At 45.9% G+C, this 20,567-nt stretch overlaps 2 protein-coding genes across 5 annotated transcripts; one reads left to right on the top strand and one right to left on the bottom strand.

Annotated features, from left to right (window-relative positions):
• The first annotated feature begins 265 nt into the window (after window positions 1-265).
• On the top strand, window positions 266-5,644 carry slc24a1 (solute carrier family 24 member 1). 3 transcript variants are annotated; one of them, XM_037254981.1, is made up of 10 exons: window positions 266-594; window positions 943-2,043; window positions 2,738-2,806; window positions 2,941-3,049; window positions 3,501-3,557; window positions 3,697-3,785; window positions 3,921-4,160; window positions 4,233-4,322; window positions 4,394-4,560; window positions 4,636-5,644. In XM_037254981.1, the coding sequence occupies exons 2-10, from the start codon at window positions 1,096-1,098 to the stop codon at window positions 4,883-4,885; spliced, it is 2,019 nt and encodes a 672-aa protein (XP_037110876.1). In that variant the 5' UTR covers window positions 266-594; window positions 943-1,095; the 3' UTR covers window positions 4,886-5,644. The 3 variants fall into 3 exon arrangements, with proteins under 3 accessions (XP_037110876.1, XP_037110874.1, XP_037110875.1); XM_037254979.1 differs by having other exon boundaries at window positions 3,697-3,842; XM_037254980.1 differs by having other exon boundaries at window positions 3,501-3,581.
• dennd4a (DENN/MADD domain containing 4A) lies at window positions 5,283-19,427 on the bottom strand. Of its 2 annotated transcripts, XM_037254973.1 has the most exons (30): window positions 19,230-19,427; window positions 16,577-16,908; window positions 16,097-16,343; window positions 15,950-16,019; window positions 15,704-15,873; window positions 14,782-15,017; window positions 14,642-14,708; window positions 14,517-14,575; window positions 14,309-14,453; window positions 14,027-14,202; window positions 13,655-13,755; window positions 13,283-13,501; window positions 13,034-13,179; window positions 12,808-12,825; window positions 11,935-12,068; window positions 11,740-11,872; window positions 11,446-11,652; window positions 11,235-11,363; window positions 11,026-11,170; window positions 9,797-9,919; window positions 9,463-9,567; window positions 8,431-9,176; window positions 8,131-8,350; window positions 7,954-8,045; window positions 7,691-7,866; window positions 7,283-7,613; window positions 7,034-7,151; window positions 6,629-6,791; window positions 6,495-6,559; window positions 5,283-6,390 (listed from the first exon to the last, which is right to left on the bottom strand). In XM_037254973.1, the coding sequence occupies exons 2-30, from the start codon at window positions 16,885-16,887 to the stop codon at window positions 6,254-6,256; spliced, it is 4,989 nt and encodes a 1,662-aa protein (XP_037110868.1). In that variant the 5' UTR covers window positions 16,888-16,908; window positions 19,230-19,427; the 3' UTR covers window positions 5,283-6,253. The 2 variants fall into 2 exon arrangements, with proteins under 2 accessions (XP_037110868.1, XP_037110869.1); XM_037254974.1 differs by lacking the exon at window positions 12,808-12,825.
• Window positions 19,428-20,567: the final 1,140 nt, after the last annotated feature.

Raw genomic sequence — 20,567 nt, 5'->3', positions numbered from 1 at the left:
CTTCCGTCCGTGAGCAACAAAGCAAGATTACATGGTTCCGCTATCATTTTTTCCCCTACTTGTACACTAATTTAAATGGTTCTCATTTAAAAACACACTTTTGTTCCTCAGACACAGTAAGCATAATATTGATCATCACCACAATAATAAAATGATACGAAATATTTCCTTTATCATTTACGTATGAAAAAAAAAATAGCACATGAAATCACAATCACAATATGAAGATTGTAATTATAACTATTTCATTTCATCGGTAGTGGATTTTTTGCACAGTTCTTGTCATCCATCTTTTCAAAAGTATGACGCTGCCATGGCCCTTGCTTTTGCTCATCCACAGTTTGGCTCTGTTGGTTAGGGTTAAGATTTAGGAGGTATAAATGTGGATATTGCACTGAGGCTGGGTTGTGATGAAGTGAGAGTGAGACAATACTGGATAGTTAATCCTCTTAAAGCCTGCAGGTATTAGCCATTATGCTGATCCATTGTGAAGATGCGCCCTAAATAAACTGTTGGCTCGTTCCCCTGTGTGTGCCGCTCAGCTTCAGACTGATTGTCAGACATTTCTGCATTCTCTGACCTGACAGGATTTTGGTAAGTTTGCATCTCATCTTTAATTAAAATTGTTGTCACATTTGTAAAACCTAAGAAATAGATAGACAATAGACCTAATAGATTTGCCCTTACCCCTTGGCCCTAACCCTAGATCATGACCATGTAAGTAAGGCTTTTTTTTTTTTTTTTAAATGACTATGTATCGTAAGGTTTTTTTTTTGTGTGCAAAATATGACCATGATAGAAGGATTTATTTTCTGTAAAAAATAACCATAGTATGCCATTTTATGAAAAAAAAATGGCATTGCATAGTAAATTATTTATTTAATTAAAACAGTTTTCCAACTTCCCAATAATAATCCTAATACTCATTTCTTTTTTTTTCAGTTTAGATGGTCCAATGATATGAAATGAAACACGCCAAGGCAGTGTGGGATCCTGTCAGCCCCAATCATTTGGGGAGAGAACTGGATCGCTGGACGAAGAGCTGGCCTGCCCTTCATGCATCAGAATCCATCATAGGTCACCCAATCTGATAAGATGTTTTGTCTGAGAAGGAAGCGACTGCGGCTGAGGCGCATCATCTTCCTCCTGGCCGGCGTCTTCATCTGCGTGGTGTACCAGCTGGCCGTTAGCGCCGGACGCCATGAAGCGTTGCCTTCGCCTCAAATCGGAGACGCCTTCACCGAGGGCTCGGCCGGATGGGTCGAGGAGGTCACGGCCGACAGTCGGGAGAAGCCGAGAAACCAAACGGCGTGGACGACCCGCTTCAACTCAACCGTGGCTGGGAGAACTCCACCGCCGGCGACCACCAACCGGACGATTGTGCGTTGCATATATGTCCCGCCTGATCCAAAGGAGGAGGCCCCAACTCCATCTTCTCCCGGTGAAACTCCTCACATGAAGGGAGAGTACCCCGAAGATATCTTTTCCGTGGAGGAACGTAGACGAGGCTGGGTGATCTTGCACATCTCCGGCATGATGTACATGTTCGTGTCACTTGCTATTGTGTGTGACGAATTTTTCGTCCCCGCATTGGGGGTCATCATAGACAAATTAGAAATATCCGACGACGTGGCGGGAGCGACCTTCATGGCGGCTGGAGGATCCGCCCCTGAGCTTTTCACCTCCTTGATCGGGGTCTTCATAGCCCACAGCAACGTCGGTATCGGCACCATCGTGGGCTCGGCGGTTTTCAACATCCTCTTTGTGATCGGGATGTGCGCTTTGTTTTCCCGGGAGGTGCTTCACCTCACCTGGTGGCCTCTCTTCAGAGATGTGTCCTTCTACATTGTGGACCTCATCTTGCTCATCATCTTCTTCCTGGACAATGTCATCATGTGGTGGGAGAGTATGACGTTGGTGGCCAGCTATACCTTCTATGTCGTCTTCATGAAGTTCAACGCCCAAATAGAACACGTGTTCAAGACGCAGCTTTACAAACACAAGGGCATTGTCCGAATTATTACTGACGAAGAGCCAGAAGTGGTAAGAACTTTTGATTTACCTAGCACTTTTCATTTTTTGATCTGGACTTGGCGACATGGCCTTAGTCTACTTTGTGACTTTTTTTTTTTCATTTGTCAAAAAAACTAGTATTAAAAATACTAAAAAATCAAACCAAACTGAAGCAGTTTTGAAAATAAAAACTAACAAATCTGCTCTAAAAAAATAAATAAATAAAAATTAACTAAAAAATAAAAAGCCCAAAAAATAAAAACAAAGAAAAATTAAAAACTATTATAACCCGAAATTGTATTTTTACTTTCTGTCGGTATACCGTCCCAATACTTTTGTCCATCCCCTCGACGGCTAATCCAACCAGCGAGTCGCAATTTTGTCATCATCGATTTTTATTCCATAAAAGGATGACACTTAAGAATCCCAACGCGTTTATGAACGTGCCAAAAAGAGTCGAATGACACTTTGAAAGCGAAGCCGCGACTTAATCCCTCAGGGGAATGCAGAGCCGTGCCGACCGAGAGTGGCGTCAACGCACTCGCTTGTCAAAAAGCTTATGTGACAAAATGTAGATGCAAATTCAATCTGCTTGGAAATGCTTTTCTCACGTTGGTCATCTGTTCAAAATTCTCTCAGTATGTCTCCATGTGCAAAACAAAAAACTTCAATGACAAAGACTGATAGAAAAGCATGAGGTGAATAAAATATTTGTTATGCACAGACCACGGCCAATGGGGAGAGTCAGGTTAAAACGCCGCCTCCTCCTCCAGACTACTGGAATCGGTTAAAGGTAAAAATGAAAGGCGCATTTTTGACCACTTTGAATCCTTTCCCCGCATGTTGATTTGCATTGTACTGCCGTGGCAACAACAAACCTCTTTTTTGTCTGCATTTCATCTTGACATCATTTGTATTGTCCCCGAGTTGAAGCCATCTCTTCAACGCGGTGGAAGTTCAGCATCTTTGCACAACAGCACCATGAGGAACACCATTTTCCAACTCATGATCCACACCTTAGACCCGCTGGGAGAAGGTGAGCTGTCATCGTCATGTATTATCTGTCAAATAGAGAAAAGTCAAACGAAATCAAGTCAAAAAAATGTAGATGCAAGAATACACACATGTACGGTATATATATATTTTTTGATATTATTGGGATCACGTGGTGCAGATCTACATTTAAAGGGAATGAAAAAAGCCGCTTTGGTTGGCCATGATTGAAGCTGGCTCTGTCCACTCTCATAGCGGTGCAGGCCCCCCTCTTGTAGATCTGTCGGCCCATTCTAGGCACTGTTTTCTAATGTCCATTTATTAATATATCTTATTGCATCATGTACATTTTGGTGTCATGTTGCAGGGGAAGTGTTTCACTGCCCTTCCATCCCTCCGGAATTAATGAATTGATCACGCGATGACGTCGATTCATCGACGATCACTTTCTGCTGACTGAGTCGCCGCATGCAGATGTTTCTTTGTGCTTGCAGGCAAATTCAAGGACAAGGCAGAGAGTCTTACTAATGTAGTGAGACGAAAGGCTGAAGGTGAAATTGCAGAGAAGAGTGGAGGTAAAACACAAATGAGAAGAGCAGTTGTTCATATTACAATAGAATGAATATTGCTAGTCTACTTACTGTTAATTCAACATTGCCATTTAAACAAACTGCAACATTTCTTTGTTAGATGGAGACGGTGAGCAGGAGCAGGCCAAAGACGTCGATGCTGCTCCTGCGTGCAAAAGTGGAAAGAAGGAGCCACCCAAAGATGAGAAGGTACACTCCACCAAGCATGTCAAAAAGCCCAGAAGTCAATCTTTGATACCTTTCTATGTAAGGCGAACAAGCAGCTTGCAGCGTGCTCCGTACTTGCTACTTGTGTCCAGTATACGTTTGCTCACAACACTGCAGGAGGACCAGCCGGCACAGGAAGACCAGTCAGACGAGTCAAGCAGCGGCGAGGAGGACAGTGATGAAGAGGAGAGCCAGGAAGATGACAGCGACGATGACTCCAGTGAAGATGACGAGGAGGAAGAGGAGAAGCCTCTGTCTTTAGAATGGCCCGACACGCCAAGGAAACAAGTCACTTACCTTTTCCTGCTGCCTATCGTCTTCCCTCTGTGGCTCACCATCCCTGACGTCCGCAAACAGGTCATCCAAATTCTGGAATCATAAAAAAAATAAAAAAAGCTAAACAAAGTGTGACTCTTCTTTTTCCGGCAGAATTCCAGGAAATTTTTCGTGGTCACCTTCCTGGGCTCTATTCTGTGGATAGCCATCTTCTCGTACCTCATGGTGTGGTGGGCACATCAGGTCAGCTTCCATGGGCTCACTTCTTACAAATGACTTTTTTTTTTTGATATGGCTCTGGTTGATCTGTACAGGTCGGTGAAACCATCGGGATCTCTGAGGAGATTATGGGCCTGACTATTCTGGCTGCCGGGACGTCCATCCCCGACCTCATCACCAGCGTGATCGTCGCCCGTAAAGGACTCGGCGACATGGCCGTGTCCAGCTCTGTGGGCAGCAATATCTTTGACATCACTGTGGGGTGAGTTCAAACCTGCTAGGCTCTTTATTTGGTTTTGACTGTATTCATTTTTGTTTTTTTCTTGCGTGTGGCAAGTCTGCCGTTGCCATGGCTGATTTACTCGTTCATCCACGGTTTTGTTCCCGTGGCCGTCAGCAGCAACGGGCTCTTCTGCGCCATTGTGCTGCTCTTCCTCATGCTGCTCTTTGTTATCATCTCCATCGCGTCGTGCAAGTGGAAAATGAACAAGGCTCTGGGTTTCACCATGTTCCTGCTCTACTTCATTTTCTTGGTGCTTAGCGTCATGCTGGAAGACCGCATCATCATCTGTCCAGTCTCTATCTGAAGGTCCCAACGCTTATAGTTTGGTTGTTTTTATGGATTGTAAATTTGGACTATTCAGGAGTGGAGCTCACATCTTCAGTATAGTCCATGAAAGCATTTCCGTCGCATTATGGGAATGAACTCAGTTGTTTCAGATGGATGCAAATCAGCAATGTCAGCAAGAATCTGATCATCCAAAAAGTGTTTTTATTACCAAATGAGCGCAAATAACAGATCCACTTCTTTTGAAGCTAGTTTCATATAAATTAGTGTCCACCTTACAAATGGTGAATAACAAACCTTGACACAAGATGTAGGTAGACATCAATCAGGGAGTTTTTTTTTTTTCTTCTTCCAAGGCTAATGTACAAGCTTTGTAACAGGTTGGATTTCAAGCATGAATGTGAGTCAGAGTATCACAAGTTGCTTTGTCAGCTTCGGAAGGGACATGGTGACGTGGTAGGGTAGGTCACAGCTTTTTTTTTTTTCTCTCTCTACGAGCTTAAACCTTTGCGAATGAAGCAGTTCATTTCTGTTCTGAAATGAAATCTACAAAACACATCCAATTCTCTACATGTCCTGTGACAATATTGACAAAAGCAAAAAACAGTCATTCATTTCCCGGTGATCACATACTTTGATTGTACTGTACTGAGGGAATGTATCCTTAGTGGTCCCATACAACTATCTTACACAATAAATTTCACTTTAAAAAAAGTATTGCTTTAAAAACCATATAAATCATGTTAGAATTTCCCTTTGGGTTTTTTGGTACATTGTAGAAAAAAAAAAATCATTGCGCATATAAATGAAGTTAGTGCTCCCTTCTAATAATTTACTTTTTTTTTTTTTTTTTTAAACATCTTACCACATAGTTTAGTGTCATCAGGTATTAAAGTGTGTACACAGTGAGGATGAAAAGGAATGTATTTAGCTTTTGGTCAAGCTGTATTGTATATGTTTGACATAAAAACATTACAATGTGTTACGTGGCCCTGTCAAACTTATCAAATCTTTGGCTGTGGACAAATGCGGAGCTCATCTTGTCAAAGTGCTTAAAAAAAAAAAAAAAAATGACTGTCTTAAAGGAGTTTGTTCTCTACGCTTAACGATAATCTCAACAAGGGTCACCAGGACCGCAAAGTGAGAATACATGACTCAAAGTCATACAAAAATAATAACAGTTGTAGCTAGTAGTGACAATACAGTGGAAATTCAAAAACATTTACTCAAGACTCACTGCTCCGCACGTCCCAGCGCTGAACAGTGCAGAGATGTCATCATGGCAGTTGCTTTGCATTTAAGAGTTCCCTTTGTGCTTAAGAAGAGCTCAGGTGGGCTGGTCCAGAGTCCAATGTGTGTGTGTGCGTGTGCATGTATGACATCTGGTTCACAGACTGGGCTCCCCGAAAGTCTTCCTGCACTCCATGACCCCAGCTCCGGGGGGGCGATCACAGTTGTGTGTCAGTTTGACCTGACTGGGGGTGAGGCGGTCGTAGGCCAGCTTGTACTCCCGGTCAAATGCATCTGAAGGGGAACAAGATGATTTCAGAGTTGTGCTTTTTGGGGTTTTGGAGCAAGAACAAAAAGAAATCAAAATGTCTGTCCGAATGTCGAATTGTTTCACTTACTGATATTGATGTTGTTCTTTCCCAACGACACCAGAGTGAGGAATAATAAATCTCTGTACAAGCTCCTAAATGGGACACATACACAAAAGTCAACGTTGGTTGCTGGATTCCAAAGTAAATGTCCACCTCCTCACCTCTGTCTTTTAAAACCCAACTCGGGCCCCAGGAGCTGGATGATTTGGCTCATGGGCTGATAGATGTCACTCTTCTTGATGCTCCTCACCAAATTCTGAAGGAGCTCCACTGTGAAGAGCTGGCCTTCCTCGCACAGGCCCGAGCGAACCAGAGAATTGGCGCCTGCGACCCAATGGAAATTCATTTCATGCTAATCAAAAGGCTAATTTGTCTCCGTAACTGCAAATTGCCCGACTCAGAGTAAAGCACTGATAAAGGACAGGCGGGTCGGAAATTCAATTACGCGCAACTGTGCCATTACTTGAATGCATGATGATGACTCGTAAGCACCGCTAACGGAATCTCGGGGATAATTAAATGTTCTTGAAAGGCAGTAGATGACAATAAATATCTTTGTAACTCACAATGTGTGTTCCAAAGGATGTAACAAGGGTGGACTTTGTCTTGGTGCAACTTGAGGTTGTCCCACATGATCCTCACCAGCACCTGTTTGCTGTCCTCAGAGGAAACGCCGGAAAGCGTCTGCAGACGCAATGAACAGCAATCGAGATTCCACGTTATTACATAATAAATCAATCAATCAATTGGCCCGGTCCTAATAAGAATGATTATATCAACTAAATAATTCAATTAAAAAAAAAACATTTATTGACCTGATCACCATGGCGACAGTGTTGGGAGGCCAGGATAAGAGCTGGCAGATTACTAGGCAGCTCCAGCCTCCTAAAGAACCACACAAGGTTCCAGAAGACAATGGGGTGTTGGTCCACAACCCCCGGGGAGTAGATGGCCTGCTCTCCTTCGTTCACAAGGAGGCTCTCCAGTTCCTTCCAAAGAACAAGTGGGCTCAGATACGGCACAGTCACGGGTTCAGACGTCCCAGCATTCCTTGGGGAAGAGGAGACCGCCTCTGACATTTTGGCTTCAGGGTTGAGTGACACTGACGTGTCCTCCCTGGCAACAGGAACAGACTCCTGGGGAGATCTGAGAGTAGACATGGTGGCTCAGATTAAAGAGGTCACAGGGAGAAAGGAAGTGTGCGTTTGAATACAACAACTTGCCTGCAGGAGGGCCTCAGATCTTTGACTTCCACATTGAGGAAAGGCAGGAAGGCCGAGCCACAGAAGGGACACGTGCTGTTGAGGTTGGAGTCGTTGGCCGTCCAGCCGGCCATGATCTCCTCGTCGTACACCAGAGAGTCGCAAGTCTTGCAAAGCGAGCAGCTGGACATCATCACCTGCATCATGGAAAAAAAAAAAGCAGGACCGGGCGTGAGACCACTTGGACTGTCATGTGACTTGGCTATGTCCACCAATGAACTCACCTCAATGGTATAAGTGGGAGAAGGACGAAAGTGGTTTATGTCGGGTGAGGAATCTGGAGTGTGAAGACTTCTCGAAGGAACTGTCAAACCGCCTGGAAATAACATACACAAGTTGCTGGAGATCTTGTTCGTCAGAGGTTTTGACATTGAAGGGTGGGGGGGGGGGGGGGGACAAACCAGAGAATGAGTTGTGTCGGAAGACCCTGTCGGGGGAGCCGAGGCTGCTCGTGTGGGTGCGGCCCGCTCCGGGGCTCCTCCTGAGCCGGGCCGCACCGGCGTGCTGCGGCGACACCAAGCTGTCCGCTTGGTCAAGAAAGGTGTCGTTATCCACCAGCGAGGTGCAGTCGGCATCCCCCGAGGCGAACGAGGACACGCTCATACGATCGCAGTTTGAATCCTGCCGAAGATGAAATGTGGTCAGGGTGATCATCGTCGTGAGGAGTGATGAGCATTTCGGCGGCGCTGAGCTGAGCTGACCTGCGTTAATGACGTTTGAGAGGAAAGGCGGGAGTAGAGGCGGCTGGCCTTCTCGGCGACGCCCTTGCCCGCTAAGAGGACGCTGCTCTTGAAGCTGTCCAGGCTGGGGGTGAAGAGGGAGTCCATGGAGAAGGAGGAGGCGGAGGGAGTGGGGGACGAGGGCAACACCAAGGATGAAGGCCTCTCCCTGCCTTTGCTACAAACGCCGAGAGGGAGCGACGGCGACGTCCTGAGCCGCTCTCGGGATTTGACGGGTAGCGGCAGGAGGGTGTTGGAACGGATCAGCGCGGGAGCTCGGGTGGACTGCGAGGAGGGGCTCGATTGGCTCGGCGAATCCGCCTGGCGACTGCGACAGCTCCTCAGCGGACTGTTGTTATTGTTCATGTACATTTCGATCTCCTCGGCTAGCTGGCGGCGGGCGGTCGGCGTGCTAACGTTGCCCTGAGCGCGCTCTTGCGCCGTGGCCATCTGGGTCAAGGGATCAAACCCTGCCTCGATATCGGATCGACTGGATGTCCCGCCGTCGCTTCTTCGGGTCGGGTTCTGTTCACCCTCGGACTCTGCCGTCTCCTCCTCCAAGCCGCTCAGTTTGTCAGCAGCTGCGTGGTGCTGCTTATTGGAGTTGAGATGAGGGACGGTGAGCTTCGGCGCTCCCGATCCGACCGACCAGTCCAGAGACTTTGGCCGCTCCACTTGGGTCATGTTGTCGCTTAATGACGGACTGGAAACCAGGCTGTCCGTATTGTCTGTAACAGAAACACACGCGGACTGAACAATTGTGAAAAATAATCTCATTGTCAGGATAAGGAGGCCGCTATCATGAAAGCCGGAGCAGAGATGACCCCTAATGTTGTTTGCAGCGATGATGCAAGACAAATCCAATCACAAACAATGATCCGGTTACATAACATCCGTCATCAGAATACACCCACCCATTTGTTTTGCGTGCCATCATTTGATGATTCATTCAGATGGGACAGTCAAATTCGTGTGAGATAAAAAACACAAAAAAACAGTTCATCTGTAACTCACTGTGCAGCTTCATTCCTTTGTCCTCCACCGGTGGAATATTTTCACCTTCTCTGCAGCACATCTCCTCCTTGGATAAAGAATCATAACCTTGGTCTGACTGGCCACCTGAAACGGAATTGATATGCTTTATTTTGGGCACATTCTCCTCCCGAGTGATTTATGTGAATTTGCTTTTGCGTCATCTGTAGCGGCACCTAATAAACTCCTTTGTGGTTTTGTATCAAGAGATGGAGACTTTTTTTTTTCATCTTGCAGCTTATTCTAAAAATGAATAGCAGCCCCCGTCCGCCTCAGTCTAGAAAGAAAAGCGGTGCAGTCAGTCGGGTCCGCCTACCTGTGCTAAATCCATCATCGCTGGAGTCCATCTTATTGAAGTCGGCATCGATGGAGTTGCGCTCGGCAGAGTCATTTGCGCTGTCCAAACTGCCGTGACTGACAGTGTCCAGATCACTCCCGTCTGGGGGGAAATAAGACGGAAAACCGGGACTCATTTGGTGCTCATTAACTCAAAGAAATCCTGTTCAAACATCACCATTGGTCTGTTCAACAAAAGCAAACGCACGAGATGTTTTTCTTTTATTTGGGAAAAGAGCTGATCAAAAGCTAAGCTTGTTGCAAAATGTCAACATCTTGTTTTAGATGAATTATATTATATATATAGTTCCCTGTAAGCGTCTTTGGGTTTTAGAAAAGCGCTATACAAATTTAATGAATTATTATTATTATTATATTCCATTCAAGTGACGTCAGCATCCTATTGGTGTGAATTGAAGATTTAACAGTATGCCTTTGACCCTTTTATTGAAGCAGCAAATCTTGAAATAAATCAACTCTCTCCAAACAATTCAACATTATAGCTGTCGTGGTTATTGTTATTGTGTAAAAGATTTTGCACTTTGTACCACCGTGAAGCAGAAAGATTGATGGCAGGGTTGTTTTTATTGGGTCTCACACAACGCCTGATTAGAAAAATGCCTGTCTCATTGAGCTGTTGAGGGAATTAAGAGACCCACGGACTTGTTGGTTGGTTGGTTGGTTGGGAACAAAGTGTATTGAACTAAAGAAAGTTATAAGATAAGAAGCTCCCACATGATCAATGAGTTGTTGTTTTTTTCCATTAGGAACTTTGGGGAGCCAGACATTTTATACGTCGGTGGATCGTGAATCAAATCTGCCTGCAACAGAGTGGGAGTCCTCCTTATACATTGATTGGTGGTATTGAGCAACCGAGAGCTAGCTGCATTGCAAAATGTAGAAGGAATCATTTTTCATTTGGAAAGCAAAAGAAGTCCATCACTTGAATCCTCATTGAATGCAAAGGTGGGTTATGTTCCGTAACAGCCCGACAAGTGAAACACGCTGACAAGAAACAAAAAGTTTGATCTTCTTTTAGATTTAGTGTCAAACAAAATGGTGTGCTGCCATCTAGCTGTTGACAGTGGGATTACACCCAAAATAAAGTTTTGAGGAAAAAGAATTCAAAATAGGGGGCCGAGAACCCGCAATAGAGGGGCATTCATAGAAACATTCTACAAGTAGATCCAAATTTGAGCCAAATCCTACCTGACAAATGAGTTTCTCTTTGTGACTGTGCTTGTTTCTTCCCAACTTGCTTAAATTGGCCGACGCCCAGGACCACATTTCTCAGCTTCCCCCACAAAAAGAAGCCGCCTCTGGTGGTGGACGGCCACGTGCTCTCCAACACCGCCTGCGCCGACAACGTCGTTAGCACCTTCGCAAACTTTGCGAGGAGCCATCCATCCAGCTCTCACCTTATTGTAGTAGCCGTAGGTGATGGCGTTGGGTTGAATCCCAGCCTTCTTCATCTCAAACAGCACCTTGACTGCCAGAACTGGTTGACTGTACTGACCACACAGTTGCAGCAATACACGGTAGCACACCTAGGAGAAAAAAAAAAAAAATCGAAATGCTACGCAGCCCCTTTCAAACGCTGCACGCTGTAGTCGTGTGGGCGTTTGCTACCTCGTCAGGAGCCTGGAGCTTCTTCTCTTGCATCCTCCTTAGCACGTCGTAGGCGGTGCGCAGCGCCCGCACTTTAGACGGACACGTTTCGACCAAAGCAGGCAAGCAAATGAACCACAGGCCGTAGCAGTGACGCAGCAGACACTTGGACCACTTCTGAGGCATTGACGAATACTCTTGCGCCATCCTTTGAGCGGATTTCATCTCCTGAAATCGAAAAATAAATACATTCAAGAGGCCAACTTGCTTTTAGCTCATTCACTGACATCATGTTAGGTTGGAAAAGAAACGGACCTGCTTGGAGCGTCTAAAGATGGCTGTCGGACTTGATGGGCTGCAGTGGCGTGAAGCTGTGCCCGCCGACGGAGGATTCGCTCCTTCCAGCGGTTGTAGCAGTTGGGAGTTTAGCACTGGAAAGCCCACATAGCTGGAGAAAAGACACATCATGTGACCTTGAGCACTCACATTGTTGACCACATTGAATCATACCTATAGCACAAAGGATGCTCTTCTCCCTCCGGCAGCAGAGGCAGCTCTGGCGGGTTGACGTAAACGGTGTGCTCACTGCGATGGGATTCGTCCAGGTCGATGAGTCTGGCGTCGTCTGGCTTCTCGCTGTCAATCTGTAGAAAAAGTAGAGCCGCTGAAAAACTGGATGAAAGCCAGCCACTTGCTTTATTTTATCAGCGAACTTGGACTTCACCAAACTTAAAATATTTGGACAGATGAATAGCTCTTGGGATGCCGCGTTAAAGGCGTGTGACTTTTTTCCACTCGCCCGAGCGGATGATTCAGAACGGCGACTTTCTTCGACCCGCTCGGCCTTGTTTCGATTCCGCTCTTTTTGTTTCTTCCGCTTAACACCCGAGAGGTCTTTCTCAACCGCGCTTGCGTCGTCAAGCTCAGCAAGACGATGAATGAATCAATGCTTCCACTTCTCGATACTAACCGCAGTGACCATTCATGGAGTGGCCCACGCAGGACACACGTGTGACTTCCTGATTGCAAAAGATTGCAAGCGCAATCATCCCCGAACCTCAAGAAAAGAGGATGTTTTTGCTTTCTCATTTCAAAACGTGTGTGGGCTGGGGGAAAGTTGGATCAAAAGTAGACTCATGAAGGATTTTAGTGACAATCACGATCTGATCTCAATCGCTTGACTCTATTGGCGCTCGGTCAATAACGCAGATTGCTGACACAACCAAGCAGCTAATGCGCAAAGCCGTCTCGCATTCCCAACGCAATCAAACGGCACTTTAAGGTCAACTGAGGAGACCACGCATGAAGCTGTTAGCAGGCGGATGGCTTTAACTCGCTGATGGCTTTTGACCACAACAACAAAAAGCTTTGTGTTGCATTTACCTTAGCAACCGTGGAGAGCTAGCAGCCGGTGACGACAATGACAAAGCAGCAGGGGGGGGTAAGATGTTACACAACAAGAAATACGGATTAGGGAATAAGAACATCAAGCAAAGGAATCGGCAAATGGGTGTGCGTCAGATGATGTATTAATAATGTATTTGTTCCTTCCCATAAAAAAGATTGATTACTAAGATGAGTTACAAGCAAGCAAGCCAGCAAGGGTCACCTTATCAGCGCACTCGTCGAAGAAAGCCAGACTTGCATCTTTGTCACTGACAAAGGAGCATTCCTCAATGAAGCGGCTGAACATTTGGGTCTTGGTCATGAGCGAGTAGAACCTCTGATGTGAGCGGTCTCGGCTTTTCAAGAAGCCTAAAAGTGAAAACAGAACACCGCAAAATGTATTCTTTATATCATCATTCTATCAGCTTGCATCTTGAGCTCCAAATGCAAATGGAAACATTTTGAAGCTGACCTTGAATGTCAAAAAGGGAGCTGACGTCGGTGGTCTTCTCCGAGGGGGCCTGCGTTATGGGCTGCAAGTAGGAACGGTAACCTCGGAGGATGGCCGCCATGAAGCGCAGAAAGGCTTCCTGGATCTCCAGTTCCAGAGTTTGGAGACTCTTGCCACCGTTGAGCTCGCCGTCAGCCACCGCGTGCTCCATGTGAACGTCTTCGTGGCTTAGGTAACCGCCTGACAGCACACGACAATTTGTCAGTATCCGCAAAGGAGGCTCTCAAATGATCTTGTTTTGGATTGCAGTGTTAGATGTCTTCCTGTAAAATTCACTGTACAAGCTGACTCAGCAACTCAATTATTCATGAAAGCAGATATGCCTCGACTCACCCTCCGTGAGTTGCTGATGGAGTTTATTGAGGGAATTCAGAAGATTCTTGCAGGCTCTCCCGGGCAACATTTTCCACGTTAAAGCCTTCTTATCCTCTTTCCTGCAAGCGCACAACAAGGTTTCCATTACACCAGGAGGACCAGTTGCCAAAAGAAGCAAAGAGGGAGTCAGACGCTCTCATATCAGGACTGACAATTTAATCACCCGATGAAACAACCTTTGAAAATCAGCGGTCCGTAAAGTTGATTTAGCATGGGGGATGTTTCACATTCCAGCTATTACAAAAGGGAGGCTTTTGCAGATAACCTCAGGGTGGAACTCGGTCATAAAAACTCAAAATGTCATTCTGAAATGTTACGTCAGTCACTCACTGGGAAATGGTGTTGGTATCCAAATCCACGCAGCTGATGTCAGCCGGGGGCACGTACAGGTCAAAGTATCGGGAATCCACGCCCACAATGAAAGGACATGGCGCACTGAGGACACCTGCCAGGGCCAGCGGGCACAGAGGGATGTACGGGCACGGCCAATGGAAGGGGAAAATCATCTGGAAGGAAGACATTTTGATTTGCATCACTGAAGTCCCAAATGGGATTTTTTAAAAATGATTCATTTTCAGATTCCAAAGTGGCAGGAGGAAAGGAACGTCTTACAGACACAAGTGCCTCGGTAACGCTGGTGAGTACGGCGGGCCGCAGGGAATGAACCAAGATCTTGTGCTCGGTGACAGCCAACACCAGCAAGGTGGCAGCATTTTTCGGACCCAGATTCAGGAGTAATGTGGAGAGGCTTCCGCCGCTTTGAGGAAAAACAATGAAATCAGATAGACTGCTATTTTACATTTGCCATTTTTTGGCTCACCTGAGAGGCAGCGGAGAAGACACGGGCTGGCTCAATATCAGGCTGTCATGTGGCGAGAGCTTTACAAAAAGAGCGCAAAACAGTGAACACACTGGAAGATCATCCTAAAATTCCATTGAAAGTACCTGCACGAGGATGCGCGGCCTCTGTGTGGAGGGGAATGGCACATTTTGCATGAAGTGAGCGACGTGCCTATCAAGACAAACCCGGGTTAGAACCGAGAAAAACATCCCTCACGCAATAACCATGCAAAAACATGGCTGACTTCTCAATGGGCAGCGCGTGTGGTCCCGAGATGGAGTATCGATAGAGGAACGTGAGGAAGCTCCTGAAGGACTGGAAGAAGGGCCAGTGGGAGAGGAGACAGATGCTCTTGTTGCTATAAACGCTCCTGGTCCCGCCGGGTCCCAAATCGGAGCTGAGCAGGCCGAGCTGTGACAGCTGACGCTCGGACAGCTCCTCCGGGTAAGGCTCGTAAAACTGGATCGCCGCTCCGTACACCTGCAAACCAGTCACGACCAAAACCACATGTTAGCACATGCAAGTACGTCAACAGCTCAACTCTTTAACTGCTATGAGAGCGGGTGCTTTGTTTGTCCTGACAAATAAATGAGACAAATTATTCCGGGCATGTGCAGAAAAGACGGCACCGGCCGGACGAGGAGTGGGCGTCGAGGCGTTTAGCAATGAGCTATCCATTATTCACAACACGAGCTGCAAAATTTCATTTGATGCCTCAGTGCTCGCAAAGCCAGAACTGTCTTCTCTTATATCCAACAAAGCCCTCGGACCGTTTGGAATCCAGTCAGAGCCGAGACATTGTCAGTAAACTGTGTTGTTCTTGGAAACCGTACCACATTCATGACATCAACAAAGTCCTCTGTGGGAATATTACGACGTTGAATGAGAGACATTGTGCGGTTTCTCACCATTTAAAACAGTTCCCAGCTGTCAAATAGCATTTGTGTGACTTTAAAATACGCCCACCATCGAGAATTGCAGAATACAGACATTTTTTGCCTCGCTGGAATTTTGAACACCGACCAGATTTCACCCCACCCCGTTTACTGCTTATCGGAAGCTAATGCTATCCGCCGATGCTAATCTGTACGTTCAACGCTCATCCAAGCGATTCAAACGCCACATTTTCATTATGTCCGGTTGAAAGTCAAAACGACGTGCTTTACCTTTTCTCCTGATGCTCCCGTCAGGACGAATGTGGAAAAGACGGGAAGTGCTTGTTTAGTGTGAGCAGGCCAGCACTCGATGGTTGCCCCCATTGGCAGACAGAACATAGGCACGGACTCGGGCAGTGGAAAGGGCTCATGGTCCTCTTCGGGGTACCTGCACAGCAGACCTGTAACAAAAACAATTCCAACTTGCCGACATGCGTATTTGAACTTTTGCAGATTTTCATAAAATGAGAACCGTACCTGCTTTGCAGGCAATCATGTTTGCTTTGGCCAGAGACTTCTTGTAACACAAGTAGACCGATGATCCCCACTTGAAGAGAACAAAAGACACCACTTGTCAAGGATGTATCTGATTTCCTAAACGATATCCATGACTTCTATCCTTACCATGCTGCTGTTGAGGTTCTTGTCCACCTTGCAGAAAGTGTGAGGGGGTGTCTCCCCCTTGCCGGGCACAATAACGCAGACATCTGTGACGGCCAGCGAGGTGTGCGGCTGGCTCTTGGGAGCGCGGCGGTAGGTGATGTAAATGCGTTGCGATGACGAGCTGCTGATGTTGGCGGGGCGGCCTGAGGGCGTGGTCTGAACGATGTGACATCCAGGCTTCAGCTTTTCTTTCCATTCATACAAAACCCTGAAAATAAAGGTCAGGAGACGTGTCACAGTCAAAGGGAATGAGACAGCTCGGCTGTGTTCACCCCCACAACGGCGCAAACGGCCCTTTTTACGCCACTTTGCACGCATTTGTCCAGGGAGTGCATTTTATACGTGTTCAAGAGCAGATGAATGTGACCCAAGGCATTGAAGCGATTAGTGACGCCGGTGGGTAAACAAACGGTCAGCAGCGGAGGATTAGCGCTTGCTTACCCAAGATCTGTCAGCGGAGGCTTATCTCTGCCTCGCTTGAAGCACAGGAAAATCTGCGGCCCTCTGAGACTGGCTCCGTTGAGCTCGGCAGACAGGCCCGAGGGGGTGCTTTCCACACAGGTGAAACCGGGGGGTACCTCTTCGCCCAGGGAGCGGATCACCACGGCGACGTCCGTGATGGGCGCTTCTGGCTTGACGGATTTCGGTGCGGTATCATCAAAGTGCAGCTCCTCCTCCAAAAGCTTCGTCGGGTCAGTGAGGCCCGCAACCACAAAGTAGTCGGCGACACGGGGCGCTTTATCCTCCATCATTTCCCATTCCCGAAGTGAGGCCTGGAATGCGGAGAAGAGAAGGAAGGAAGAGAGCCCCTATGAATTTTAATCACTCGGCTGGCGTAAAAGTCGAATTACATTTCAGTGTGTCGCAGGCGCATAATGTAGAAGTTCAAGGGATGCATTAAACATGGTCGCTGCGGCAGAAATGTAAAACAGACGGAACCTATATCGCAAATCCATCCCTCGGAGTACAAAAACACGACGAGAACATCTGGAAACACTTTCACTCTTGTCGGCAAAATCTCTCAATATTTCACCCGGAAATATGGCAAAAGCTTCAGACCGGCGACCTTGCTCTTGTGCCGTGACTGATTATGTAATACAAAACATGTGCTTTTGTACAGAATACAAAAACAGACATCGCAACATAACTCCAGGGCGATAAGAAGGTACACGATATTTTTCGGGGGAGCTTTTAAGGAGAGAACATTTGGTGCCGTGTCAAATAAAGAGAGCCTGTTAGTTACGTTATCACAAAGCATGAAGCTCTGGCAGCCTGAAGCGCTAAGTGCCTGTTTTATTTCTCTCGGCACGCTCGGCAGGCACCCTCACGAGTGGACCGATGAACTGATATCGGTCGGCCAAAGCTCTCGCTGTGAGCGTCAGGCCGTCCTTTGCGCGTGTTTTCACGCTAATCAAGCGTGGCTGTGCCTCCGCTTGCCATCGGAAAATTACTGTGTATCTTTGGTGGTCTTGACTTGATGGAAAAAAGGTCCAATAACCTGTTGCTATACTTACCAGATTTCACACTGATTCAGTTCAATAAAGGTTGGGAAGTGCTGTACTAATTGACACAAATTATACGCGAGTAGCACAAACGGATGCCAACCATCTGGCAGATTAAAAAAAGAAAAGAATGCTTATGACATAATGTTGAATTTGTTTGCTACAGTGTTGAATGTCAGTGGGAACCACCGTGACTCAGCAAGAAAGAATTACAGCGCCTTGCCAATCTTTTTGCACTTGGTTCGTGTTTGCTTGAGGAAATGACCATAGGCTAAGTATTTTTCCTGGACAGCCAATAGTTGGGGATAATACATGAAGACAAGCATTTGTACCGAAGGAAAATGTTGTCGTCAATCAATCGAATGAATATTTTCAGAATGTGGAACAAAGACAAAAAGGAAAGTCACAGCCAAGATTCAAAAGCTGAAGCCCACTTGTCAACGATACTGCCACGTTAACACGGCGGGATTAAATGGAAGCTGGTGAGAAATCTTCCATGAGCAGATGATGGCAGGGTGACACGTGTGAAGAAGGTAGCCAGAAATAAATGAGGTGAGGAGCTTTCTGCATCGTAATGCCTCACCGAATCAACTCGCACAGATGGCGTTGGAGCATAACCAATAATGACTTAAGAGTCCAGTTGAAGTGCACGCAGCAAACAACTCACTCCTCATTTTTCAGTCAGCAATTCTCTTGCAACCCAACGGATTTCCTTAAACAAGGTCAACTTCCTTAATCTCATCCGTTATTGTTGTTGACGGTGAGTCATGCCCAAACATCAGAGTTTGTAACATCGCTTGAGACATCCTGTTCCCAAAAGTTCAACTCTAGCCGCAAAGGGAACTCAACCCTATCTGCCGAGCACAACAGAAATACATATTTATCTTCTCTGAACTCAACCAGGATTCCTTGTTGACAAAAAAGGTGACTCCAAATGTAGCTCTAATTTCTATTTGACCTCATCAGGGCATGGTAAGGATGTGAAAAGCTTTCACTCCCCGGCACCCTCGTGTTGTTGTGATGATGTTGGGAGTGTTGCTTGGGATTCAAAGGGCCTGTTGGGAGCGAAGGAGGAGAGAAGGAGGAGGAGGGGGGACATCACATTTGACTCGACATCTGTTTTAAAACCACCAACACAAGCATGATCATCGTCATCATCATCCATTTGCATTCCGTGTCGTTTGACGCTTACTGCGCACACGGTTGTCTACGTGAATGCGGTCTTAAAATAGTACTCAAAGGAGAAATAGATCAAATGATTTAGATTAAAACATCAAAGGTAGAGAAGCGGAGGCAAGCGCAACACAACGGGGCTGCTTTCCACACCTAAGAGTCCATTTTAGGCAGCATCTCTCCACTGAATGCGATTCTTGCATCAGGACCAAACACGACAACACACCGATGTACGCACATCGTTAAAGCCAGCATCGTCGGAAGCGTTTCTTCACGGTCTTCTTAGAATAAGCCTTGTTACACAAACACGGCGCGCCATATGATGATGAAAAGCGCCGAAATACGAAAATATCACAAACATGACGTCAAAACAAACCCGTGTCGTTTAAATAACGTCTTTTTGTTTGTACCGTACTCACGTCTTAAGACGAGCGGGCGCTATAAGGTGACGAGAAATCTTTCAGCGTGATGTCCGTCGATGTCAAATGATGCGCTCTTCCTTGTTTTGCTCTTGCGTTCTCCAAATGTAAGTCAAAAGGAGAGAAAATGAATTCGCAGCGGGTTGATGATGATGAACGCCTTGCCTCCTGAGCGGCGCTTTATCCAGATCTAAGCGGGACACGTGACTTATTACACACGTCGATGACGTCACGCGTGACGTTTTGGGCCACGAAAACCAAATGTGACGAAACCGCGGATATTGATACAATAATGAAAAACCAATGTATTCATTAAAACAAGTTATTTCCGCGTTTCAGATTTAAAACATTCCACACAAAATCTAATTTTGGCAGTCAAGAAAAATGTCCCATCATCTCTCCCATTCCAATATGAAACTGTTAAACTAAGTCAGATCATTTTGAGAGCTACATTCCAAATTACAATAATTCTCACATTCCGACAACTCCACACCTTTCACAAAAAAATTCCCATATTGAAAAATATTATTTTTCTTACATATTAAACTGTTCAAACCATTTAAACTTCAAGTAGGCTACTCAGCTCATTCACGACATCTTTGGAACTATTTTAGACGCTCTATAAACTCGCAAATTCAGATATAGTTTACTATTTTATTTTTAAATGTACGTATGGGTTCACGTAGTGTCACTGCAAAAACAACAACGGTCAATCCAAAATGATTCCAGTGCAGTCCATCGTCCTGCATGGTCACTTTTCTTTACTGGGGCGCCATCTTTTGGTTTCGTGGCGAAATTACTACTCTGAATACATGGGGGTCCTAAATTTACGACGATTTGCACGTGATGCAAAGCAAAAGGTTTGGATGGAAAAACAAGCCATAAATAGAAGCACTCAAATGTTTTACAAACAAGTTTGGTGCACGCTAACATGTTAGTTTCTCCCTTTTGTGTGTTGAGGAAATGCATTGAATTGTTTCTTGGTGACATCTAGCGGCCAACGTGCGCAGTTACAGTATTTGTCGTTAATTCAATGAGTTGCTGAGATTGATTGAAAGGACATTGTTTTAATAATGTGAATAAGAGTTAAAAGCTAATCAAACAGCACAACTGAAAGTCAAGGCACAACTGTAGTTAACTTATAATGCACAGTAAACCTTCTGTGTCTTTCAATTGACAGGCCCACATATTTAGTTTGAATGCAGAGAAGTACAACTTTGTTTACAAGTGAGTTCACAATCAGCTCTTTATGACCATGATCAAACTTGAGTCTCTGTTATAGCATTTAGCGCAGCTTGTAAGCAGTAATGAAGCCATTAAAAATTAACATTGTTTTCG

The sequence above is a fragment of the Syngnathus acus genome, chromosome 6, assembly GCF_901709675.1.
Source record: "Syngnathus acus chromosome 6, fSynAcu1.2, whole genome shotgun sequence".
NCBI lineage: Eukaryota > Metazoa > Chordata > Actinopteri > Syngnathiformes > Syngnathidae > Syngnathus > Syngnathus acus.
This window is presented reverse-complemented; position numbering and strand designations above follow the sequence as displayed.